Source organism: Hylobates moloch, unplaced genomic scaffold, assembly GCF_009828535.3.
Source record: "Hylobates moloch isolate HMO894 unplaced genomic scaffold, HMol_V3 SCAFFOLD_13, whole genome shotgun sequence".
NCBI classification, from domain to species: domain Eukaryota; kingdom Metazoa; phylum Chordata; class Mammalia; order Primates; family Hylobatidae; genus Hylobates; species Hylobates moloch.
Window position 1 is genome coordinate 33,654,142 of NW_026652288.1, and position 26,795 is coordinate 33,680,936.

Here is a 26,795-nt window from a genome sequence, read left to right on the forward strand (position 1 = left end):
GGATGGCTGGGTCAAATGGTATTTCTAGTTCTAGATCCCTGAGGAATCGCCACACTGACTTCTACAATGGTTGAACTAGTTTACAGTCCCACCAACAGTGTAAAAGTGTTCCTATTTCTCCACATCCTCTCCAGCACCTGTTGTTTCCTGAGTTTTTAATGATGGCCATTCTAACAGGTGTGAGATGGTATCTCATTGTGGTTTTGATTTGCATTTCTCTGATGGCCAGTGATGATGAGCATTTTTGCATGTGTTTTTTGGCTGCATAAATGTCTTCTTTTGAGAAGTGTCTGTTCATGTCCTTTGCCCACTTTTTGATGGGATTGTTTGTTTTTTTCTTGTAAATTTGTTTGAGTTCATTGTAGATTCCGGATGTTAGCCCTTTGTCAGATGAGTAGGTTGTGAAAATTTTCTCCCATTTTGTAGGTTGCCTGTTCACTCTGATGGTAGTTTCTTTTGCTGTGCAGAAGCTCTTTAGTTTAATTAGATCCCATTTGTCAATTTTGGCTTTTGTTGCCATTGCTTTTGGTGTTTTAGACATGAAGTCCTTGCCCATGCCTAGGTCCTGAATGGTATTGCCTAGGTTTTCTTCTAGGGTTTTTATGGTTTTAGGTCTAACATGTAAGTCTTTAATTCATCTTGAATTGATTTTTGCATAAGGTGTAAGGAAGGGATCCAGTTTCAGCTTTCTACATATGGCTAGCCAGTTTTCCCAGCACCATTTATTAAATAGGGAATCCTTTCCCCATTGCTTGTTTTTGTCAGGTTTGTCAAAGATCAGATAGTTGTAGATATGTGGCATTATTTCTGAGGGCTCTGTTCTGTTCCATTGATCTATATCTCTGTTTTGGTACCAGTACCATGCTGTTTTGGTTACTGTAGCCTTGTAGTATAGTTTAAAGTCAGGTAGCGTGTTTTGAATTAATTCTAAACATTAAGAAAAGATGCATGAATAATACAAAAGTATCCCACATATTCTTGGGGTCTCTAATGTCATTGCAGTTAGACCTGTTCATTTCCACATCTACTGCCTGAACTGAGAGAATGACACAGCTTTGGTTTCTCAGGCATGTCTATCTCTCTGTGACCTCTTCAGCATGGCAACTTCACAGAAACTGGACATTACATGGTGGCTCAAAGCTAGTATCCAGATAAAAGCCAGCACAAGTACTATGGCCTTTTCTAATCCAGCCTTGGAAGTTCCAACATCACTTCTGCCTCAGTTCGTTGAGACAGTCAAAAGCCTATCTACAATCAAGGTGGTAGTAAAATAATCTGTAAACATATTTTAAGACCATTGTAGGTTGAAACAGTAATGTTGGCCAGGCGTTGTGGCTCACGCCTGTAATCCCAGCACTTTGGGAGGCCAAGGCGTGTGGATCACAAGGTCAGGAGATCAAGAACACGGTGAAACCCCATCTCTACTAAAAATATAAAAAATTAGCCGGGCACTGTGGCGTTGCCTGTAGTCCCAGCTACTTAGGAGGCCGAGGCAGGAGAGTGGCGTGAACCCAGGAGGTGGAGCTTGCAGTGAGCCAAGATCATGCCACTGCACTCCAGCCTGGGTGACAGAGCAAGGCTCCATCTCAAAAAAAAAAAAGAAAGAAAAAGAAACAGTAATGTTTCCTAATCTGCAGAGTTTATTTAAATTCCACAGTTGTCCTATAATGTTTATAGCATTTTCTATTTCAGGGTCCATTCTAAAATGTATCATGCCCTGCATTTCATTGTCATGTTTCTTTAGTCTTCAGCCTGGATCAGTTCCATAGCCATTGTTTGTCTTTCATGAAATGAGCATTTTGAAGCCAAAAAGCTATTTTGTAGAACAACCCTAAATTTGAGTTTGAGTCCTCATGATTAGATTCAAGTTAAATGTTTGTAGATTGAGTATTGCATGACTAATGCATACATCTCCGTGCATCACAATAGGAAACACATGATGTGTTTTGTTGCCGTTAGCATTGATAACTTGTATAAACTGGTGTCTCCCAGGTTTTTCCACTAAAAAGTTGCTATTTTGGCTTTGAAATTAATAAGCAATTTGTGGGAAGATCTTTGAGACTATGTTATCACCTCATTTTTCTCCCACTAGTTTTAGTGTTCATTGATGATTCTTGTCTGAATCAGTTATTACTGTGATGACTGCAAAATGATGACTTTCTGACTCCGTCATTCCTTCTATTTTTAGTAATTGGCATCCTACTGTTTGTTAGAAGAGCTTGTCCTTCCCCTACCCCCATGTCTCTCTACCTGTCTGTCATCCATATGAACCTTTGTTTTCTGGTACAATAAGATATTAGGTTTATCTTGTATATTCCCTGCCTCAGCCACAGATTCTGTAGAGCTCTGATTGCTTTTAGTGGGGAATGATACTTAAAAACCAAGATCTGGGTGCTGTGCATACTAATCATTATTGGGATAATAGTTGTGTGTGTGTGTCTGTGTGTGTCTATGTAAAATACTGATCCCTCTAATTTTAAATAAGTATTGCAGGATTCTTCCTAAGGGATTTTCCCATTCCATATTTACTTCTTTCAGTAAGAGTCAGAAATTGGCCCCCAGCATCATCAGTAAGTTTATGCATCTGTTCAGTCCTCCAATACATGGCAAGTATTTTTGGAGTTGTCAAATAACATGAATGCACATAACAAACTTTGTTAGTGTTCATGATTTGTTTGCAGGTCTTTTTCTCTTTAGACCAAGAATATATAGATAAAATTCTTTATTCAGGCCAGGCGCAATGGCTCATGCCTGTAATCCCAGCACTTTGGGATGCCGAGGCAGGAAAATAGCTTGAGCTCAGGAGTTCGAGACTAATCTGGGCAACATGGTGAGACCTGCTTTACAAAAAATTGGCTGGGCATGTTGGTGCATGCCTGTAGTCCCTGGTACTCAGGAAGCTGAAGTGGGAGGATTGCTTGAGTCCAGCAGGTTGGGACTACAGTGAACTAGGATTGCGCCACTGCACTCCAGCCTGGTCAACTGAGACTTGTCTCAAAAAAATAAATAAATAGAAATAAAAAAAATCAGACAATCTCTTGCTGCAAATGACAGGATTTTATTATTTTAATGGCTGGATAATATTCCGTTGTGTGTATATACCACATTTTCTTTCTCCTGTCACTTGCAGCAACATGGATGGAACCAGAGGATATTAAGTGGAATCATCCAGGCATAGAAAGACACATTTTGCATATTCTCATTCCTATATGGGAACTAAAAATATTGATCTCAAGGAGGAAGTGATTTAGAATGGTGGTTATCAGAGGTTGGGATGGATAGGGGTGAGGGAAGGATGAAGAGAGGCTGGTTAATGGGTACAAAAATATGATTAGATAGAACATTGTCAGTAACACTAGAACTTATTTATTCTATCTAATCAATAACACAGTAGGGCAACTACAGTTAACAAGAATTTATTGTATATTTCAAAATAACTAGAAGATTTAGAATGTTCCCAACACAAAGAAATGATAAATGTTTGAGGTGATGGATATCCCAATTACCGTGATTTGATCATTACACATTGTATGTGCACAAATCAAAATATCACATGCATCCCATAAATATATACAACTATTAATATATTAAGAAAAACTATTTCAAGTGTTTTATGAAAAAAATTAATTTTACTCTGGAAAAATATATATACTTTAAAAGATTCTCCAGAAGGTTGATGCATGGTTCAAATGGCAAACCATAACCCACAGTACCTCTATGAGTATTTGTTTAGATATGATATCTTTAGGAAAATGAAAAGTCTCTACATGATTAAGAGCAAAAAGAGGTTCCGAAAATAACTGCTTTAGAAGTGCACAGAAAAGGGAGTGTGATATGAGAATGTTAACTGAGCATCTATTCTTTAAGTAAATTTCTTCAGTAGGTTGGAATGAACAAATATGGGAATCAACTCAACCAGAAGGGCAGAGGTGAGGGAATCACAGAAGAATTAACCTAGAGCCCTGTTTCAACGAGACCTAGTCCTGTCCTACCTGTATTCTTTTTGTTTTTTGTTTTGTTTTGTTTGAGATGGAGTCTCATACTGGCCCCCTGGGCTGGAAGGCAGTGGCGCCATCTCAGCTCATGGCAACCTCCGCTTCCCAGGTTCAAGCGATTCTCCTGCTTCAGACTCTTGAGTAGCTGGGTTTACAGGCACCCGCCACCACACCCGACTAATTTTTGTATTTTTAGTAGAGGCTGGGTTTCACCATATTGGCCAGGCTGGTCTCAAACTCCTGACCTGTGATCTGCCCGCCTTGGCCTCCCAAAGTGCTGGGATTACAGGCATAAGCTACCATGCCCAGCCTCTTCTTTTTAAATATGCATACCAATAAATTTTGTTCCAGCTAGTTGGAGTTTGATTTTCCATTTCTCACAATTGAAAACATCTTGATTTAAACAACCATGTGCTCCAGCAGCCCACCCTAGTAATCTGGTGGTGACAAAGCAAAGCATTATTGGCCCTGTATTTCTTTTTTTGTTTTTATCTTTTTAATTTATTTTTTCTTTTTCATTTATTGGCCCTGTATTTCTGATGATAGCATGAAATGAGATATCATAGAACTTAAGTACTAATTGTCCTGGAAGGTAAGGTCCAGGACAAAAAAAAAAGTGGGAAACTTTCTCCCACCTCCACTAAATATACACCTGAGTAAACCCTTCATCCAATTACTATAATTTGATCATTACACACTGCATAACGTGTAATGATGTCTGAGAAGTATGGGGTGTTGTCCAAAATGCTGTGTCCTTAACAGCTTGGTTTAACATCTAAAATGCATGCCATATGATGTTCCCCTTTTCTGCAAAACCTTTCTCATGAAGCTTTATGGAACTGAAAACCAGTTGGGATTTTTTTCTTCATTCAGTCTGTTTCTATCACATAAGCTCCCAAAAAGAAAGATAGCAAAAGCCCCCGCCAGAGAAACATAGCACAGCTGTACACTGTATGGAAAAAGTCTTAAATGATCAGATAGAAACTTTGGCCTATTACGGCTTGGAAAATGAAGCTGGATGAGGACAGAAGCCAATTGCAAAAGTATTACTTAAATTGTAGACTGCATGGTTTTATGTGTTTTAATTAAATGTCATTTCCTTGAATTCATTTTAAGGCTTCTTGCAAGAATCCTTTTCCCAGTACAATTATAATGACGAATTGGGGCTGAGCTCACTGAAATATTCAAATATATGTCCTATATATGATAGATTTTTCCTATCAAGTTAAACAATTCCAGGGAAGCCACTATTTGTTAGGTACTGGTTCAAGGTCACGATCATACAGCAGTAAACAATGTTCCTCCATGGAGCTTAGATTCTAGTGGACACAGATTTTGTCATGTCCCTCATTATACTTTTGCTAAAGTTCTGACCTGACCTTATCATTTTGAAGGCTTCACTCCTGCATATTGTTTATTGAATGTGAAGGTTCTGATTGAAACGTATTGTATCATTCTTTATAGGGTTTCTGTGTTGTGTGTTCTCTTGACAACTGTGACATTTTGAGCTCTGCTTGAAACTGGTCATATTCATACAAAAATAGGTTTTCTTCAGTGGAATTCAGATGACTATAAAAACTCAGCTCATGAATTCTTAAAACATGACATTTTATAAATATTCTCTACTGTGCGGATTTTCTAAGGAAAATGGGAAGTCTAAGTCTTGAAGAACACCTCTGTCACACTCATGATTAATAGATTCATCACCATCATGGACTCTCTGATGAATCTGAAGACATGAACTCTTACTAAAACCCTTACCACACACAAAACATTTGTATGGTTTCTCTCCAGTATGGACTCTCTGATGGGCTTGAAGATGTGAAGTCTGACTGAAGCTCTTACCACACACGCCACATTTATAGGGTTTCTCTCCTGTGTGGATCCTCTGATGAACATGAAGATATGAGTTCCAGATGAAGCCTTTCCCACATTCTTCACATTTGTATGGTTTCTCTCCTGTGTGAACTCTCTGATGGGCTTGAAGATGTGAACTCCAACTGAAGCCTTTCCCACACACATCACATTTGTAGGGTTTCTCTCCAGTATGGACTTGCTGATGGTCTTGGAGATGCGAACTCTGACTAAAGCCCTTCCCACATGTCTCACATTTGTATGGCTTCTCTCCTGTGTGAACTCTCTGATGGGCCTGAAGATGAGAGATCTGACTGAAGTCCTTCCCACATATGTCACATTTGTAGGGTTTCTCTCCTGTATGGACTCTCTGATGGGCCTGAAGGTGGAAATTACCGCTGAAGTTCTTATCACACATATCACATTTGTAGGGTTTCTCTCCAGTGTGGATTCTCTGATGGGCTTGAAGAATTTGAGGCCTTACTGAAGCCCTTATCACATACCTCACATTTATATGGTTTCTCTCCAGTGTGAACTCTCTGGTGAAGACCAGAATTCCTATTAAATATTCTGTCACTTACTTCCCATTTGTATGTCTTGTCTCTAGAGTGACCTCTCTGATGGGCTTGAAGTTGTGATGTCTGCCTGAAGCCTTTATCATATACATCACATTTACAGGCTCTCTCTCCAGCACTGTCTACACAGTGAATGTAAAAATCTAAGCTATGATGGAAGCCCTTCCCACACCTGCCACATGTACACAACTTCTCTCCTGGGTGAGTAAGCTCATGAGAGGGAAGACAGGAGTTCTGGTTGAAGCTCTGGGCACAGACCTGACATCTGTAGAGGTTCTCTCCTGTGCTGACTCTCTGATGAGGTTGCAGATGTGAGCCCTGACTGAAGCCCTCACCACTGTCACCATTCCTATAGCATTTCTCTCCTATGTGGAAACACTGATGCCTGGGAAGCCCTGAGCTGTAACCTATGCCCTTCCCGTACTCAACACTTACATGAGGCTTGTCTCTTAAGTGTAGTTGCTGGTGAAGTTCAAGATTACAGCCAACACTGAAGCCTTTTCCATTCTCATCAGAGGTTTGCTCTCCTGATTGGATTATGCTATGCTGGGATGATTCCTTCACACAGTCTTTTTCACAATTATTGTGGCTAAAAGCTTTCTCTCTTTTGTGTACTCCATGATCATCATGTTGATGAGCAATCCTTTGCCTAACACAATGATCACATTTACAGAGATTATTTTTTACATCAATTTGCTGACACCTACTCTGATAATTCTGTGGTTCTCTCAGATACATTTTCCTCCAGAAATCACAGGTGGTCCTCATTGGAAGCTCTTGATTTTTTATGCTATTTGAACTCCCCCCCTTGCAGCTTTATTATATAGTTCTCATCTTCAGAGACCTGAATAGATTCTCCTGTCCACACCTGACAGGGAGAATCGCCTTGTTTTAGCAACTTGGACCTCTTGCCTTGAAGATTTATTATGAAGTCTTGATTACTGGTTAATTTACTTGTAAATTGTTCCCATATTTGCCAGCATAAAAGGTCTTCATATGAAAGGAATCTTAATCTTACTTCTTAAAGGGTATCTGTCTCATTTTGATTCCTGTGTCCTGGAATGATAAAGGGAACTCAGAAATAAAAATGAAGACAAGTGAATATTTGTTCAGAAATAAAAGAAAACATTTCACAGGTTGACCACATTGGGAAACCTTAATAAACCAGTGGAGAGTTCAGCTTGACTTTATCATTGGTTTTTTTCTCTTTTTTTTTTTTTTTTTTTAGACAGAGTCTCACTCTGTCGCTCAGGCTGGAGTGCAGTGGTGTGATCTCGGCTCACTGCAAGCTCCACCTCCCAGGTTCACACCATTCTCCTGCCTCGGCATCCCGAGTAGCTGGGACTACAGGCGCCCACCACCATGCCCAGCTCATTTTTTTGTATTTTTAGTAGAGACGGGGTTTCACTATGTTAGCCAGGATGGTCTCGATCTCCTGACCTCGTGATCTGCCCGCCTCGGCCTCCCAAAGTGCCAGGATTACAGGCGTGAGCCACTGCACCCGGACTGTCATTGGTTTTTTTCATGCCTATGGGAACAAAAAAGGCTGGCTTCTATATACAAAATGTTAATGAGACTCATTTAGAGCTATACCAAGACTTTTTTTTTTTTTTGAGACTGCAGGTTGTACAATGTAACCATGATTCTGAGGCTCACATATAGCCAGGATTTTGTAGATTTTATACATCTGCCATGGAAAAGAGGAGAGGATTTTTTTTTTTTTTTTTTTTTTTAGACAGAGTCTCACTCTGTCACCCAGGCTGGAGTGTGATGGCATGATCTCGGCTTACTGAAACCTCCACCTCTGGGGTTCAAGTGATTCTCCTGCCTCAGCCTCTGGAGGAGCTGGGACTACAAGTGCATGCCACCACACCCCATTAATTTTTTTGTATTTTTAGTAAAGACAGGGTTTCACCATGTTGACCAGGCTGGTCTTTCTCGAACTCCTGACCTCAAATCATCTGCCTGCCTTGGCCTCCCAAAGGGCTGGGATTACAGGTGTGAGCCACCATGCCTGGCCAATACCAAGACTTACGTATGTGGTCAAATACACAGGCTACAGATCAACAAAAAGATATCCTAGAAAGATGTTATAGAGGAGAAACTTTACCTCTTTGTCCATAAGAATAATCACTTAAAAATCCTCTCCTCTTTGGCCGGGTGCGGTGGCTCACGCCTGTAATCCCAGCACTTTTGGAGGCCAAGGCGGGCAGATCACGAGGTCAGGAGATTGAGACCATCCTGGCTAACATGGTGAAACCCCATCTCTACTAAAAATTCAGAAAAATTAGCCGGGCATGGTGGCAGGCGCCTATAGTCCCAGCTACTTGGGAGGCTGAGGCAGGATAATGGTGTGAACCCTGGAGGCAGAGCTTGCAGTGAGTGGAGATCGTGCCACTGCACTCAAGCCTGGGCTACAGAGTGAGACTCCGTCTCAAAAAAAAAAAAAATCCTCTCCTCTTTTCCATGGCAGATGTATAAAATCTACAAAATCCTGGCTATATGTGAGCCTCACAATCATGGTTACATTGTACAACCTGCATCTGTATATGATAATAAAAAAAAAGCCCAAAAATGGTTAGAAAATCCTGAATCTCTCCTTCAGCATTTACAAGTGGATTATCAAGTGATGCCAAGATTTCTCAGAGAGAAAGAGGGGACATCCTTGGCAAAAGTGAAGAGAATATAGAAAAATATCTTCTCTGTCTTGAGAATGAACCCATAAGATAGTACCCTTATTTCCTTAATTTAGTCTTTAAACATACACATTTGATGAGTTAGATTGGGAGAATTCTCCTTCTTCTCAATGAGGTTCTAAGTAAATAATATTCAATTAGTGAACATGATAAATGAAAAAGAATTAGAAAACTTATTCCCATAGCTGACACACCCTATAGGAGTAAAGGCATTGATAATTGTTGCCACTTAGTTTGACTGAATTTTCTGATAAGCCTAAATGGCTAATACAAGATGGTCCCCAATGATCACTCCCCATTGGAATCCACTTCCTTTTGAAGTCCCCTCCCACACTGTATCAAGCTTGGGTCTGTGAAACCAATAGAATATGGCAGAAGTGATGATCTGTCACTTCTGATGCTAGGTCAAAAAAACACTGTGGCTTCTATCTTCCACTCTCCTGAATCACTGGGTCTGGGAGAAACTAGCTGCCATGTTTTGAGGACACTTCAGCAGCCCTAGGGAACAGTTCACTTAGCAAGGAAGTGAAGCCTCCTGCCACAGCCATGTGAACGAGCCCACCTTGGAAGCAGGTCCTTCAGTCCCAGTCAAGCCTTCCAGGGTCACTCTTTAACAGCTTTTTGAGATCCTGAGTGAGAACCCTCACTCAGGGTTAAGCTAAGCTGCTCCCATATGCCTAACCCATAGAAACTATAAACCAATGTTCGTTGTTTTAAGGTGCTAAGGTTTTTGTTTTGTTTTGAGATGAAGTTCCACTCTTGTTCCCCAGGATGGAGTGCAATGGTATGATATCAGCTCAGTGCAACCTCTGCCTCCAGGGTTCAAATGATTCTCCTGCCTCAGCCTCCCCAGTAGTTGGGATTACAGGTGCCTGCCACCACACCTGGCTAATTTTTTTTTTTTTGTATTTTTAGTAGAGATGGGGTTTCACCATGTTGGCCAGGCTGGTCTCGAACTCCTGACCTCAGGTGATCTGCCTGCCTCAGCCTCCCAAAGTGCTGGGATTACAGGCGTGAGCCACCACAACTGGCCAAGGTGCTAAGTTTTACAGTAATTTGTTATAATTGATAACACAGGTGTCATAAAAATTATAACTAGGCTGAACATACATCAGAAGAGTAACTGTGTTCTGAAATAGTCCTTTAATGACACCTCTTTATTCTCTGCCTGTGAACTCTCTCCATGAGAAGTGAAGACAGTGAGATCCACTTAACACCATACTCTGTGAGGTTTTGTTTTATTGATCCTTGAGGGAGAAGATGCCCTTTAATTTGTACTTCTGTCCAGTGAAAATAGACCTCAGGAATATTTTGTATAGGTGGAGCTGGCTACCTAGATGGACAGGCAGAATGTGAAACCCTAAAAAATTCTGATGTTTGCCAAAAAACAAAGAGAGGTGGGGGTAGAATACGCTGTCAGATTTGTTCAGTTTTCCAAGGGCTGTGAGTTACATAGTTATATCCTTTTGTGAAAACTCATCAAATTGCACACTTAAGGTGTGCACATGTAAATTTTACCTCAATAAAAAAGAACTGTAAAACAAGCCATTTTACTTTCTGAAAATTTAGGCAGCTATACAGTTACAATTTGTACAGTTTTCTGTATATATTTCAATAAAAAATTGGCCAAAAATTTAAAAAAAGTAAAGATTTGTGGCCGGGCACGGTGGCTCATGCCTGTAATCCCAGCACTTTGGGAGGCCAACGCGGGTAGATCACAAGGTCAAGAGATAGAGACCATCCTAGCCAACATGGTGAAACCCCATCTCTACTAAAAATACAAAAATTAGCTGGGTGTGGTGACATGCACCTATAGTCCCTGCTACTTGGGAGGCTGAGGCAGGAGAATCGCTTGAACCCGAGAGGCAGAGGTTGCAGTGAGCCAAGATTGTGCCACTGCACTCTAGCCTGGCGACAGAGCAAGACTCCATCTCAAAAAAAGAAAAAAAAAACAGTCAAGGTTTGCTCAAGGAGGCAAAGAAGAAGTTGGGAAGCTACCTGTTAAGAAAAAAAAAGGACAATGGCAATAACTGGGATCATAATTCCCAAGTTTAGGTTTATACACAAAAATGAGGCTGTCAAAAACAAAAAAAGAAAATTTTTAAAAATGAGGCAGTCAGTCAAAGAAGTCAGCATCTAACATTCCTGATTGCAATGCAGTAAACCTTCATGCAGCATGGAGATACAAGAAAATAAAAGATAAGAAGATTGGAAAGATTTTACTTCCCCAGCTACTTACAAAATCCAGGGCCTGTCTCTCTCAGAGAAGCAGAGAGATTCTCCTGGGCTTTTGGTTTGCTTTTTTGTTTTTTAATTTAGGTTTGCGTTTTGGTGCTTCTATCAAGTAGGAATGACTTTAATTAGTATATTTTAGGTATCTATGATGTATATTCAAATTAAAGATAAATGAAGGAAGGAGTGAAGAAAAGGGGGAATGAAATAAGGAAGAGAAAGAATAGAAGGAGAGGGGTGAAAGCAGAACAGGGAGGTTGTCACTGGGTGTATGCATGAGGCAACTCTCACCAAAAGTCACCCAGATACCACAGGTTAGGGAGATCTGTGAGGGAGCCATTTCACTACTATTCAAATGGAAACACCTATCCATTAGTCCATTAACTGATGTTACCGACATTGGTCCATTAACCCATTCATTCACTCATTCAGTCACTCATTCAACAAATATTAAATGAACAGGTATTATGTGCCAAGCCTATTAAAGGCAATAAGGATCAGCAATTTTAAAACAGGTAAAATTAGTGTTGGGCACAGTAGTGCACTCCTGTAGTCCCAGCCCAGGAGTCTGAGCTGCAGCAAGCTATGATTGTATCACTGCACTCCAGCCTAGGTGAAAAAGCCAGACCCCCATCTCTAAGAAAAGAAAAAGAAAAATGAAAAGAAAACAGGTAAAATTCTTATGCTCATGAAGTTATACTCTAATGGGGAAAGAGACCATAAAAAAGTAAACAAAATATAATACATGAATATGTCAGCTGATGATTGATGATTAATCACAAAGTCAGGCAGAATAAAGAGATGGGTATTTAATTAAATGTATGTATGTGTGTATTTATTTATTTTTGTGACAGGGTCTTGCTCTGTCGCCCAGGCTAGAGTGCAGTGGCACAATTATAGCTCACTGTGAGCTAATTTTTTTTATTTTTTTGTAGAGGTGGGGTCTCACTATGTTGTCCAGGCTGGTCTTAAACTCCTGGCCTCAAGTGATCCTGCCACCTTGGCCTCTCAAAGTGCTGAGATTACAGGGATGAGCCATCACACCCAGCCAAGGATAGGTATTTTAAACAGGGCAGTCAAAGCAGGTTTCCAGGAAGTCGGAGGTTGCAGTGAGCCAAGATCATGCCACAGCACTCCAGCCTGGCAACAGAGCAAGACTCCATATATATATATATATATATATATAAACAGGTTTCTGTGATGAGATGACATCTGACCAGACACAAAGGAAGTAGGCTGGGAGCCAAGAGGATGTATGAGGTAAGAACATCCCAGGCAGACAGCAGAGCAAAAGGCTTCAGGTAGAAAGAAATACATGTATGCCGGGCACAGTGGCTCATGCCTGTAATCCTAACACTTTGGGAGGCTGAAGTGGGAGGATTGCTTGAGCTCAGGAGTTTGAGACCAACCTGGGTAATATGGTGAGACCTCATCTCTACCAAAAAAATGTATATATACATAGTTTTAAAATTAGTCCAGCATAATGGCATGTGCCTGTAGTCTCATCCCAGCTACTCAGGAGACTGAGGTGAGAAGATCCATTGAGCCTGGGAGGTCGAGGCTGCAGTATACCATGATTGCACCACTGCACTTCAGCCTGGGCCACAGAGTGAGACCTGTCTTAAAAAAAAAAAACAAAAAACAACAAAAGCACACTTGGCATGTATAAGAAACACACAGCAGGCTTGTGTGGCTGGAAAGAACTGAGTGAAAAGCAAAGAATAGGAAATCAGTTCACAGGGAGTGGGTGACCAGGTCACATAGGACCCTGAAGGCTCGTACAGATTTTGGAATTAATGAGTGAGATGGGAAGTCACAGAAGGCTTTTGAGCCAAGGAGCGACATGATCTGACTTACATGATCTGGCTGCTATGTGGAGAATGGACTGGAGGGAGGTAGAAGGAGGAAGGTCATGTGCAAGCTGCTGCAGTAAACCGGGGTGATGAATGCTGGGGTCTTGGGCCAGGCTTGTGGCTGAGGAGGGGGTGAGGAGGAGAGGACTAGGCTGTACCCCACAAAGACTCAGAGCTGCATGGTTCTCACCTGAACCATGGATTTCTGTCTCCATCATCCAAAGCTTGTATTCTTTTGCCAACCGTAATATCACATCTAGTTTGAAGGGTTGATAGCCTGTGAAAAAGAAATGGCATATATATAAAGTGAATGCATTATAGTCAAAAATTTTAATTCCAACACCACCATTTTCATGCGCTCTAAGTAGTATTTTTCAAAATTGTGATCATGAGCTATTGTCTGAATACCTTTTAATTTGTGATCCGGTACACAAATACGTAAATGTAAATCACTGAAATCAAGTGATCAGATAATCTGATCCTAACCATTATCTACTTTTATCACATCTTCTTTCCCGTTTTTACTTACAATTTTTGTTGCACTGAATGCAGTTCCTGACGAGCTATAATATTTCTACTTCATTTCATTAAACACAATAACAATGTGACTCACCAACTGATTTCAAAACCCACCAAGATTTCACAACTGCAATTTGAGAAAAATAGACAAGGTATAGACAAGATGTCCCTGAGGGATTAGAAAATTCACATCCCCAAGTTCAGGGAAGCATTTTAAGCATCCCAAAGTCTTAAATAATTGAAAGCAGGACAGTCCAGAGGGCTGATACTCAGTTACAGAAGGTACCTGTGCTCACCCACTGACAGCAGGTTCCTGAAGTTTTCCAGCATCATATCTTGGTACAGCTTTCTCTGGGCAAGGTCCAGCAACCCCAGCTTCTCCCTGGTGAAGACCACAGCCACATCCTTGAATGTCACCATCTCCTACAACATCAAGCAGATGTAATCTCAATCTTACGGACAATATCTACTGGGAGAGAGGCAGCACTGAGCTGGTAGAAAGAACAGGCAGGAAGATGTTCTGGATTGTGAGGGCCTCGAATCAACTTTAAGTAGCTTCCTCCTTTTCTCCATCCCACATGCCAATCTCATAGACTACTACTTTTCCACAGTCACATCAAAAGTGTGTGCTACTAAAAAATAACCCGTGTATTTAATTTGGTGACATTTGTAAGTATTCCAACAGTAAATGCCCCAGCACTGTAAACCTTGAATCACACGGAATATGTATTTTATACCTTGACTGATACTACCAAATTGTCCTAGAAATGTTGGGTCAATTTAGTCCCAACACTGAAAAAGGTGTTTGTACATGCATGTTCATAGTAGCACAATTTGCAGTTGCAAAAATATGGAACCAACCCAAATGCCCATCAATCAATGAGCAGATAAAGAAACTGTGTGGCTGGCCGCAGTGGTTCACGCCTGTAATCCCAGCACTTTGGGAGGCCGAGGTGGGTGAATCACGAGGTCAAGAGTTCGAGACCAGCCTGGCCAACATAGTGAAACGCCATCTCTACTAAAAATACAAAAAATTAGCTGGGTATGGTGGCAGGTGCCTGTAATCCCAGCTACTCGGGAGGCTGAGGCAGGAGAATTGCTTGAACCCGGGAGGCGGAGATTGCAGTGAGCCAGGATCGCACCACTGCACTCCAGCCTGGGCAACAGTGCAAGACTCCGTCTCAAAAAAAAAAAAAAAGAAAAGAAAAGAAACTGTAGTATATATATATGATGGACTACTACTCAGCCATAAAAAGGAATGAATTAATGGCATTCGCAGCAAGCTGGATGATACTGGAGACAATCTATGTGAAGTAACTCAGGAATGGAAAACCAAACATCGTATGTTCTCACTCATAAGTGGGAGCTAAGCTATGAGGATCCAAAGGTCTAAGAATGACACAATGGACTTTAGGGCCTCGGGGAAAGGGTGAGAAGTGGGTAAGGGATAACAGAGGATGCCTCTGGGGAGTAAGGAACTGACTTGAAAGAGATAGAAGGGACCATTTGGGGTAATATAAATGTTCTATATCTTGTTCTGAATCGTGAGCTAATGCAATTATACAACTGTCAAAGTGGGATATAAAACTTATTGACCTGACCACTTAAGATATATGTAATTTCTGTAAGTAAATATTGCATTTTTAAAGCCCCATGAAAAAGTATTGCAAATTGAAATACTATTTAGAGACACAGCATTGTGTATGTTTGTTCGTAGCCTCTGAAAAATTAGACAAAAAATGAAAACCCTTCTGAGACAAATACATAAAAGAACACTAAATCATACAAAACTCTAGTAATAACATTAACTGAAAAAAGAAAATTGTATATAGAATGTGATTGTAGTTCTTTAAAATACACTGACAAGTATAGATATAAGACATACAATATGTAAATACATATAAAATAGTATGGGGGAATAGATTTGTATGCAATGTAGTAATGTGGAGGTTTTCTCCCATTTTTGATATCTACAGATTTTTGCATTACTACTTGTGAAATGAAGACGATAAAACTACCAAAACAAAAGCTAAAGACATAAACAAAAAATTGAACCAACCGAAAATCAAGTAACTAGTTTTCCTCCTTTATCTTTTCCAAGGAAGAGAAAAAAAAGTGTCTAATCTTTGAGAAAAAGAGATGTCATTTTAAGAGATAAAAATCAAAACTCAACTCACTTGGTCATTTTCTCCTGCTCCTTCTAGGGAAGGGCAGGGTCCTAGGAAGGCAGAACTGGGAAAAAAGAAAGAAGCCATGAGAAACAGGCCCTAGCCCACATGGCTGTTCTGGGTGAATTTTTAAAAGGTGGCCGGGCATGGCGGCTCACGCCTGTAATCCCAGCACTTTGGGAGGCCGAGGCAGGCAGATTGCTTGAGCTCAGAAGTCCAAGACTAGCCAGAGCAACATGACAAAACCCCATCTCTACAAAAAAATACAAAAATTAGCTGGGTGTGGTGGCACACACCTGTAATCCCAGCTACTTGGGAGACTGAAGTGGGAGGATGGCTTGAGCCTGGAAGGTGGAGGTTGCAGTGAGCCAAGATGGTGCCACTGTACTCCAGCCTAGGTGACAGAGCCAGACTTTGTCTCAAAAAAAAAAAAAGGTGACCCTTTCTTCAGCACATATCACTAGCCCCTCAGCCAGGGGCCCTTATGCAGTGAACAACCTGCCCAACTCTAAGTAGCAAGCCTAAAATAAGAGCCCTTTATCGTTTCCAGGGTTATCATTCTCATACTGGATATTGTGGGAAATGAAAGGCAGCAGAATGTACTGGCTACAAAAGTGGATTCTGGGGTCACAAAGCCTGGGGTCAAATCCTGGCATGGCTACTAATTCTGTTTAAGCTATTTAACCTCCCCATTCCTCAAATCTGTCACCTGCAAATGAGAAAAATAGTGCTTTCTTGCAAGATTATTATAAGGGTCAAATGTGTGAACAGATGGAAACTCATATAACTGATTTCCCTGCAGCTGCAGAAAAGCAGATGATATTATGCATCATAAAATTGTTGTTGCAAATGTCTTTTGCCATCATTTCCAATAAGATAGTCTTTTATAACATCCAAATTTCAAAGACTGTACAATGCTTTATCTTATGAAATTCACCTTTACCTCTGAAAAGTCTAAAATTCTGATTGGCTATATTACTTACTACTATGTTGTCCTGTAATATTTAATTGATATCAGCATTCAGTTTTGTAAAAGGTATAAATACTTATGAATTTTCTTCATGCAGCCAGGAGAGTCTCAATGGTATATCTCCCTTTCCCAGGCTCACTGTCATAAGGAAATAATTTAAAATGTGTCTCTGTTAGTTTTTTTTTTTAAACAAAAGTTTGACAGTATCTGTCTCACTTAAATGAAAAATACTGTAGTACTAATAATAGATCTTAATTTACAGTTGCTTTTGGGATTAATGAGCAAATCAAATAGTCTTGGCCAGGCTAATCCATAAAGACAAAAAGTAAATTAATAGTTGCCAGGGGCTGAGAGAGGAGATAGTAAAGAGTAATGGCTAGGGAATATGAGGTTTCTTTTGGAGGTGATACAAATGTTCTTCAATTAGAAAATGGTGATGGTTTACAACCTAACATTGTGGATACACTAAATACCACCAAATTGTACACTTTAAAAGGGTGAATTATATGGTATATGAATGTTGCGGGAAGTCAGGGACCTTGAACTGAGGGACTGGCTGAAGCCACAGCAGAAAAACACAAAATATGAAGATTTCATGGACATTTTATTAGTTCTCCAAAATTTATACTTTTGTAATTTCTTATGTCTTTACTTTAATCTCTTAATCCCATCATCTTCTTTGCAAGCTGAGGAGGATATATGTCACCTCAGGACCCTGTGATGATTGCCTTAACTACACAAATTGTTTGTAGAGGACGTGTGTTTGAACAATACGAAAACTGGGCATCGTGAAAAAAGAACGAGATAACAGCGGTGTTCAGGAAACAAGGGAGGTAACCTTGAACTGGCCGCCGGTGAGCCGGACGGAACAGAGCCATATCTTTTCTCCTTTTGCACACAAATAGGAGAGATATCGCTGAATTCTTTTTCTCAGCAAGGAATATCCCTGAGAAAGAGAATGCGCTCTGAGGGTAGGCCTATAAACGACCCCCTTGGAGGCGTGCCGCCTTTTACGGTTGAAGCCGAAGGGATGAAATAAGCCCCGGCCTCCTGTAGTGCTCCCAGGCTTATCAGGATGAGGAAATTCCCACCTAATAAATTTTGGCCAGTCAGGTTGTCTACTCTCAAACCCTATTTCCTGATAAAATGTTATCAATGACTATGTGTGCCCAAAAATTTCGTTGGCAATTTTAATTTCAATTTTAACACCGCCCTGTGAACTCATCCTGCCTCCACTTGCTTTGTGATATTCTATTACCTTGTGAAGTGTGTAATCTCGGTATCGTGATGACAATGGTAGTTTTGTTGAAAAGAAAAGGGGGAAATGTGGGGAAAAGAAAGAGAGATCAGCCTGTTACTGTGTCTATATAGAAGGAAGTAGACATAAGAGACTCCATTTAGTTCTGTATTTGAGATGCTGTTAATCTGTGACCCTACCCCCAACCTTGTCCTTGCAAGAGACATGTGCTGTGGTGACTTAAGGTTAAAAGGATTTTGGGTGGTGCAGAATGTGCTCTGTTAAACAAGTGCCTAAAGGCTGCTTATGGTTAAAGGTCATCACCATTCTCTTAAATCTAGAGAAAAAGAAAAACATTTGTCTCCTGCCCGTCCCTGGGCGATGGAACATCTCCAGGTAAAACCCTTTGTGTGCTTTGTTTACTGAGTAAGGAGAAAACCGCCTTTAGGAATAAGGTGGGGCTTGCTGGAGCAATACTGCTAAAAGGTTTATGGAGATGTTCGCATATGCATCTCAAGGCACAGCATTTTCTTTTAAACTTATTGATGTTACAAGGATTTTTTGTTCATATGTCTTACTGCTGATTTCCTCCCTACAATGATCCTATTGTCCAGTCACTCCCTTATCTTTTTGATGGTAAAGATAATTATCAATAAATACTAAGGGAACTCAGAGGCCGGGCCGGTGTGGGTCCTCTGTAAGCACAGCACCGGTCCCCTGGGCCCCGCTTTTCTTTCTCTACACTTTGTCTCTGTGTCTTATTCCTTTTCTCAAGTCTTTCGTCCCACCTAACGAGAAGCACCCACAGGTGTGAAGGGGCAGGCCACCCCTTCATATGAATTATGACTCAATTTTTAAAATAGGGGGGAAAAGCCTTGGTTCCATCTCTGGCACATTATATAAGCTCTAAAAAAGTGATGATATGATGACTGTTTTTCCCATTTAATGGATGAGGAAGCTGAGGATTACTGAGATTAAGTTGCCCAAGGTCACAGAGCTGGTGAGCTGAGACTGCATCTGAACCCAGCTGAGTCCAGAGCCTGTCTCTTAATCATGTCTCCTTCTCTAATCAGAAATATGAAGACATGGAGGGAATCATGTCTTAGAGATCAGTGAAAGGGGAGTTGGAGGGTATGAACTGCTGAAAATGATCTGCTGAGAGATAGTGGAGCCAGATGATGAGGAACCTAATATCCTAATTGACTCTTCTGACTTACTAGCTCTTTGTGCCTATTTTCCTCACCCATAAAGTGAGGACAATAACAGTATCTACCTTGTAGGGTTATTAAGAAGTTTCAGTGAGTATATACAAGATAGCATTCAATACAGATAGCTACTCCTGTTCATGGGTCCTCCTACTTCAGGCAGAAACACTCTAGTAGGGACGAGAGCAATGTATTCTCTTCTGAAAGCTATGGAGAGATATCAATTTTTAACATCCAGTTCCCTTTGTTTTGGTCCTATATTTACCTGCACCTTCCTGCTCTGCTCAGTAACAGGATTTTGCAAGACTTGACATTTCACAACATTTAGTAGAAAAAAACAAATGGGGTCTGGGGTGCCTGGCTCAGCTCTGCTCACTATATGTACCAGGGCCACTTTTCTAGGCCTGAATTTCCAGACTTTGTTCATTCCTAGGTTGTTAAGTCCTCTCGTGCCTTTGCTCCTGCCACTCTGCCTCCAGAGAGGACCAGCTTCCCTGTCCTTCTTTTGTAATCCCTCCTCTTGGAAGCCTTCAGAGTAGCTGGGGCATTTGGGGTATAATTAGTAAATCAAGCATCTGTTTTGCCTGTGAGATAATGAACAATTACTCATCTTTTTATCCCAAGCACCTAGGATATAGTGAGTATTTGATGCACATGGAATCAAAGAATGACACATAGACAAGGACTGTACTAATTGATCTCCAAGATTCCTTTGAGCTACAAAATTCTGAGGCTATTCCTAATTGGGAGGAGGAGAGGATGAACTTCATCTGTCAATTTCTTCTGGGTTTTTAATTTCATTTGCTTTGCTCAAGCAACATCGAGGTCATCCTTAAAAGTGAAATCATTAGGCCGGGCTCAGTGGCTCACGCCTGTAATCCCAACACTTTAGGAGGTCGAGGCAGGCGGATCACTTGAGGTCAGCAATTCGAGACCAGCCTGGCCAACATGGTGAAACCCCATCTCTCCTAAAAATACAAAAATTAGCCAGGCATGGTGGCAGGCACCTGTAATCCCAGCTACTCGGGAGACTGAGGCACGAGAATCGCTTGAACCTGGGAGTGGGAGGTTGCGGTGAGCTGAGATTGCGCCACTGCACTCCAGCCTGGGCGACAGAGGGAGACTCAGTCTCAAAAAAAAAAAAAAAAAAAAAGTGAAATCATTCATAAAAGGGTCAGTCATAGACTATGGATAATGTAAACCCTATCTATTTATTTATTTTAATAGCGGTGTCAGGTTTACTCAAATGTCATCTCCTCAGAGTTCTTCCCTGCAAATTCTTTTTTTAAAAGTTTTTTGATTATGACTCTTGAGCATCCCCCAGTCATTGCCTACTCTGTGAAACCATTTCTTTTCCTCTTTTTATTTTTATTTTTAATTTTTTTGAGACAGACTCTCATTCTCTTGCCCAGGCTGGAGTGCAGTGGGAAGATCTCAGCTCACTGCAACCTCTGCCTCCTGGGCTCAAGCGATCCTCCTGCCTCAGCCTCCAAAGTAGCTGGGATCACAGGTGTGTGCCACCACATCCAGCTAATTTTTTAATTTTTTTGTAGAGACGGAGTCTCACTATGTTGCCCAGGCTGGTGTTGAACTCCTGGGCTCAAGCCATCCTCCCGCCTCAGCCTTCCAAAGTGTTGGGATTACAGGCGTGAGTCACGGCACCCCCATGGGACTGACATTTCTCAGGGCTGAAGGAGAATGTGGCACAAAGGTCAAGAACCCATTCTGCCTGAGCTCAAACTCCCAGTTCAGGCTCTTTCCTGTTATTTTACTTTGGGAAGATAAATGTTTTACCCATCAATGTTGTCATCTGTAAAATAGAAATTATTATCATTGTTATGAAGATTAAGCTAATTAATGCATATAAAGCCTATAGAAGAGACCCTGGTACTCAACGTATTAACATTATTATTACTCATTCATGAACACATGCCTAATCCAACCTCCCGTTTATTCCGTAAATATTTGAGCATTTGCCCAGCAGGAAAAATAATATTGCTAATGAGTGAGGGAAATCTGTTCTCCAACTGAGCAGAAATAGCAATAGCATATATTAAGTCCTCTCACGTTGGGACAATGTTACCAAGAGCCAGGGGGTCAACACCCTCCTCTCTGCAGCCCTCCGGTTAGTCAAGGCTGAGGAAGGAAAGGAGGTTGGAAGATATCTAAACTGTGTTTCTGGTCCAGGATGAATGACAGTGGACATCCCCAGGCACCACATGGAGGTGAGACACACTCATGCCTTAAAGGGGAAGGAGAAATAAAAAAGATGGAAAGAAAATTGACACCCCCCTCCCCGACGTTAGGAATCCAGGAACAGCCCCGCGGGGTGCAGGGATCAGAGAAGGGCGAGTAGCGCTGCACGTGGAGCTCAAAACCCACTGTGGGCTCACAGAAGCTTTCAGAGACTGAACGCCTCTCCAGAAAGAAAAAACAGATTGGCAACAACCAGCCACCTTTTCAGTGTGTGCCAGGATCGGTTCTAAGCATTTTTACATCTATTTATCTTACGTAAATCTCACGAAACCCCTACCAGATAGGTACTACTATGAAACTCACTTTACAGAAGAGAAACGGAGAAATTAAGAAACTACCAAGATTATATCGCCAGAAGGCAGCAGAGCGTGTGGAAAGTGGGGAAGGCGAGAGAACTTGAGCGCCCGGGAGACCCTCAAACCAAACGGGCGACCAGGAGCCATTCCCAACTTGGAGACCCATGCACCGCCCTAAAAGCAAAGGGCAAGCAAACCGTCGTCCCCGCCTTCTGCGACTTCTCTTCACTGAGGGCGAGGGCAGGCACCTGCGAGTCCAACGCCCAGGCCAGGAAAGCTCGCTGTATATGCAGAGGTTCCGCGCTGACTCACCTGCCAGAGGGGATTGATGACGGCTGCCTTCCCCTCCTGCAGCGGAAGTGCACAAGGTTGCAACGGCTCCTGCACTACACTTCCCAGAATGCCCGAGCGGAAACAGGCTACCGCCCCGCCCCACCAAGAGGGGCCAAGAGGGGCCAGGTGCAGTGGCTCACGCCTGTAATCCCAGAACTTTTGGAGGCCAAGGGGGACGGATCACTAGGTCAGCAGTTTGAAACCAGCCAGGCCAACAGTTTGAAACCAGCCAGGCCAACATGGTGAAACCCCGTCTCCACTAAAAATACAAAAATTAGCTGGGCGTGGTGGCACATGCCTGTAATCCCAGCTACTCCAGAGGCTGAGGCAGGAGAATTGCTTGAACCCGGGAGGCAGAGGTTGCAGTGAGCCAATATTGTGCCACTGCACTCCAGCCTAGGCGACAGAGTGAGACTCCATCTCACAAAAAAGAAAGAAAGAAAAAATCAAGAGGAAGAGAAATATTTACAGTTCTGTACTGTATTGATACTGTAAGTTTACACCATCTGTTTACAAAATAAACCGTCTTTCTGAAATGGCAGGCAGCTGCAGCTTCAGACCTCAATCTACAGTACATACCAAGCAATTCGACTTTTTCTTATAATGTCATGACTTTTCTATGCATCTTGGGAGCACTTGCAACATCACTAGTGGCAGTTCACATAGGTCCCATGGTATTATTCAAGGTTTATAGTATTGCACTAAATACAATAAAAAATAAGAGGAAACCTTTAGATCACTTTTTACTGTAATACGCAATTTACTAGAGAGATGAACTGCTCATTTTGAGATGATTAGCATCACTTGGAATTTTAAGCAGATACTTACACACATGAGCTCACCACAGTAGTGACAGGAGATAGCTATTATTATAGTAGCACAGCATGTACTACAATTAACTTTATGCAGTTTCGATTTAATATTGCATCTTTGTTTTACATTTCTCTTGACTGTGAACTTACAGACTGTGTGTGTGTACGTTTTGATAAGTTTTACCTTTTTATAATAGATTCATGTATATTTTATGGTAGTAAATGATAAAATAGACTAATATCTACATATATTTTATGCATTCATGATATACCTAAGTTTTTCTTAATTGTTTGATATTTCTAGGCTACGTGGCTTATCTGTGGGCTTTTTCAAATTGTTGCAAATTTCCAAGAAAATTTGCAATATATTTGTTGAAAAAAATTTCACATATAAGTGGACCCATGCTGTTTAAACCTGTGTTGTTCAAGAGCCAACTGTATTGCAATTTGAAAAAAAAATCTAAATTACATCTTGAAAATGCTTCTTCCCTTATTTCAACTTAAATTTTTTTTGTATCCACTCAGCTTGTTCTTGAGATGATAAATGCAATAGAATGATCATCAATAGATCAAGTCAATGTGGAATCCAAAACGAAGTAATATTTAGCAGCCTTGTAAAAGCACATACATCAGGATTTCTTGCAGAGGCTTTGTTTCCAATGTGATTTTCTCTAGAAAGGAGAAAGTTGTTTTGTTTTATTTAAGTTATAGGGGGTGGGTATTGTGTATAGGGTGGGTGGGGAACTGTCTTTGATATTTTCTACCACAAATTTTTTTAGCTCAGTCAGCAGAATTTTGTTATTATTTTAGCACCAAAGGAATCCTGAATCATGTTTTGTTTTCATCTCAAAATATTTTCTAATTTCCCTGTAAATTCTATCCCCATTGGTTTTTATGAGTGTGCTGTTTAATTTCCACACATTTGTGAATTTTCCAGTTTTCCTCGTTACTGATTTGAGTTTCCTTTTTTTGTGGCCTGAGAATACATTTCATGTGACTTTATCTTTCTGTTGATACGTGAGATTTTTTATTTTTATTGAGACCTGTTTTGTGGCCTAATGTATGACCTATCCTAGAAAATGTTTCATGACCACTTAAGAAAAATGTGTATTCTGCTGGTTTTAGGTGGGGTGCTTTGTATATATCTGTTAGGAGTTCGGTTTATGTTTACAAGTCCTCTAATTCTTTATTGATCTTTTGTCTGGTTGTTGTATCCATTATTGAAAGTGAGATACTGAAGTCTGAAAACATTGTAGAAATATTTATTTCTCCCTTCAGTTCCATCAATTTTCACATCATATATTTGGGGACTAGCTGTGTAATGTCTGTATTGTTGTATCTTCTTGATGGATTGACTCTTTTGACAATATATAATGTCATTGTTTGTCTCTTGTCAAGGTTTTTACCTATAGTCGATTTTGTCTAATATTAATACAGTTACCTCAGTTCTCTTTTTTTACATCCTGCATGGAATAATTTTCTTCCATTTTTTCACTTAACTTTTTTTTTGTCTTTGGATTGCAAATAAGTCTCTTATAGACAGCATATAGTTGGATCATGCTGTTTTATCCATTCTGCCAGTTTTTGCCTTTTAACTGGAGAGCTTAATCTATGTGCATTTAAATTAATTCCAGATTTTAAAAAGGCCTTGCTTCTTTCACTTTGTGATCTGTTTTCTACATGGCTTATCTTTTTTGTTTCTAGGTCTCTTGATTAATGCCTTCTTTGCTGTTTGATGTTTTTGTAGCGTAGCTTTTTTTTTTTTTTTTCGATTTTGAGACAGGGTCTCACTCTGTCACCCAGGCTGGAGTGAAGTGGTATGATCTCAGCTCACTGCAACCTCTGCCTCCTGGGTTCAAGTGATTCTCATGCCTCAGCCTCCCAAGTAGCTGGGACTACAGGCATGCACCACAGTGCCCAGCTAATTTTTGTATTTTTAGTAAAGACAGAGTTTCACCATGTTGGGCAGGCTGGTCTTGAACTCCTGACCTAAAATGCTGGGATTACAAGCGTGAGTCACCATGCCCAACCTGTAGTGTACCATTTAATTTTTTTTCTTATTCCCTTTTCGGTATATTTTATTTTCTTAGTGATTACCCTGTGGAATACAGTTAACATCTTTTTTTCCTTTTTGAAACAAGGTCTCACTCTGTCACCCTGGCTGGAGTGCAATGGTGTGATCTTGGCTCACTGCAGCCTCAAACTACTGGGCTCAAGTCGTCCTCCAGCCTCAGACTCCTGCATAGTTAGGACTACAGAAATGTGCCATCACACCCAGCTAATTTAAAAAAATAATTGTAGAGACAGGGTCTCACTATGTTGCCCAGGCTGTTCTCAAACTCCTGGCCTCAAGCAGTCCTCCTGCCTCACCCTCCCAAAGTGCTGGGATAATAGATGTGAGCCACCACAGCTGGCCTATTTTTCCAAATTTTATTATGAAAAAATTTAAAGATGCAAAAGTGTTGAATAGTATTAATTCAAACCATATTGTAATACATTAAAGAAGTTAATATAGTTTGAATTAATACTAACCTAGCTTCCACAATATAAAAAATCCTTCTCCCATATATCTGTCCTTCTCCCTTTAGGATTTGAAAAATTACATCTTTATACATTGTGTGCCCCATTAACATAGATTTATAATTATTTCACTCATTTTTCTTTAAATCATATAGGAGTTATAAGCCAATAATACAATAATATTGGCTTTTGTGTTTACCTATGTAGTTACTTTACCAGTGTTCTTTATTAGTTTATATTGCTTCAAGATACTATTTAGTGTCTTTTCACTTCTGCCTGAAGTATTTTGTATTTCTTGTAGGGCAGGCCAACTAGTAATGAACTCCTTCAGTGTTTGTTTATCTAGGAATGTCTTAATTTCTCCTTCATTTTTGAAGGATAGTTTTGCCAGATATAGGATTCTTGGCTAACAGGTTTTTTTTTTTATTTCATTACTTTAAATATGTCATCATACTGGCTTCTGGAGATCATGGTTTCTGGTGAGAAATGGGTTATTAATCTTATTATAGAGGCTTTGAACATGAGGAGTCACTTCTTCTTGTTGATTTTGAGCCTCTGTCTTTTTATAGTTTGATTATAATGTGTCTTGGTGTGGATCTCTATGCATTTATTCCTCTTGGAGTTAGTTCCTTGAGCTTCTTATATGTGTAGATTCATGTCTTTATAAGTTTGAAAAGTTTTCGAACATTATGTCTTCAAATATTCCTTATACTCCTTTCTCTCTCTCTTGTGACTCCCATTGTGCATATGTTGATATGCTTGATGGCATCCCACAGGTATCTCAATTCTACTTATTTTTCCTTCTGCTCCTCAGATGGAATAACTTCAATTTACTTATCTTTTAGTTCACTGCTTGCTTAAATATACTGTTGAAATCCTCTAGTGAATTTTCATTTCAGTTATTATACTCTTCAGGTCCAAAATTCATGGTTTTTAAATAATTTCTACCTATTTGATATCTTTTTTTCAGACATGATTCTCCTGGTTTGATTATTATTTTTGTTCATGGTTTCCTCTAGCTCTTTGAGAATATTTAAGACAGTTTATTTAAAGTCTTTGTCTGGTAAGTCCAGTGTCTGTGTTTCCTTGGGGACAGTTTCTGTTCATTTATTCTGGGAATGGACCATAATTTTTTATTTGCATGCTGTGTATTTTTTTTTTTTTTTTATAATGTGGTATCTCTTAAAGTCAGATTCTTCCTCCTGCTCAGTTTGTTTTTATCTTATTGTGGATTGTAATGGTTTGTTTAGTGAATGTTACAGGTTTAATTTTGT

At 40.4% G+C, this 26,795-nt stretch overlaps 2 protein-coding genes across 7 annotated transcripts in view; both read right to left on the minus strand.

Moving 5' to 3' along the window:
- Positions 1-3,400: 3,400 nt before the first annotated feature.
- On the minus strand, positions 3,401-8,065 carry LOC116480562 (zinc finger protein 233-like). Its single transcript, XM_032172668.2, is given in 2 exon segments — positions 3,401-6,321; positions 6,323-8,065. Coding segments are annotated over 2 exon segments (1,587 nt in total). The 5' UTR covers positions 7,193-8,065; the 3' UTR covers positions 3,401-5,604.
- A 4,047-nt stretch (positions 8,066-12,112) lies between these two features.
- LOC116480560 (zinc finger protein 227) overlaps positions 12,113-26,795 on the minus strand; it is a 65,336-nt gene continuing 50,653 nt past the window's right edge. For 2 of the 6 annotated variants that reach the window (XM_058426335.1, XM_058426336.1), the window contains 3 exons: positions 15,902-15,956; positions 14,021-14,147; positions 12,113-13,482 (listed from right to left, as the gene is read on the minus strand). In XM_058426335.1, coding sequence (XP_058282318.1) covers positions 13,166-13,482; positions 14,021-14,147; positions 15,902-15,956 — 499 coding nt within the window. In that variant the 3' untranslated portion in view covers positions 12,113-13,165. Of the gene's footprint in view, positions 13,483-14,020; positions 14,148-15,901; positions 15,957-21,898; positions 21,969-22,104; positions 22,216-26,795 lie in introns of those variants that run through there. The other 4 variants (XM_058426337.1, XM_058426339.1, XM_058426338.1 and 1 more) reach the window with 4 other exon arrangements.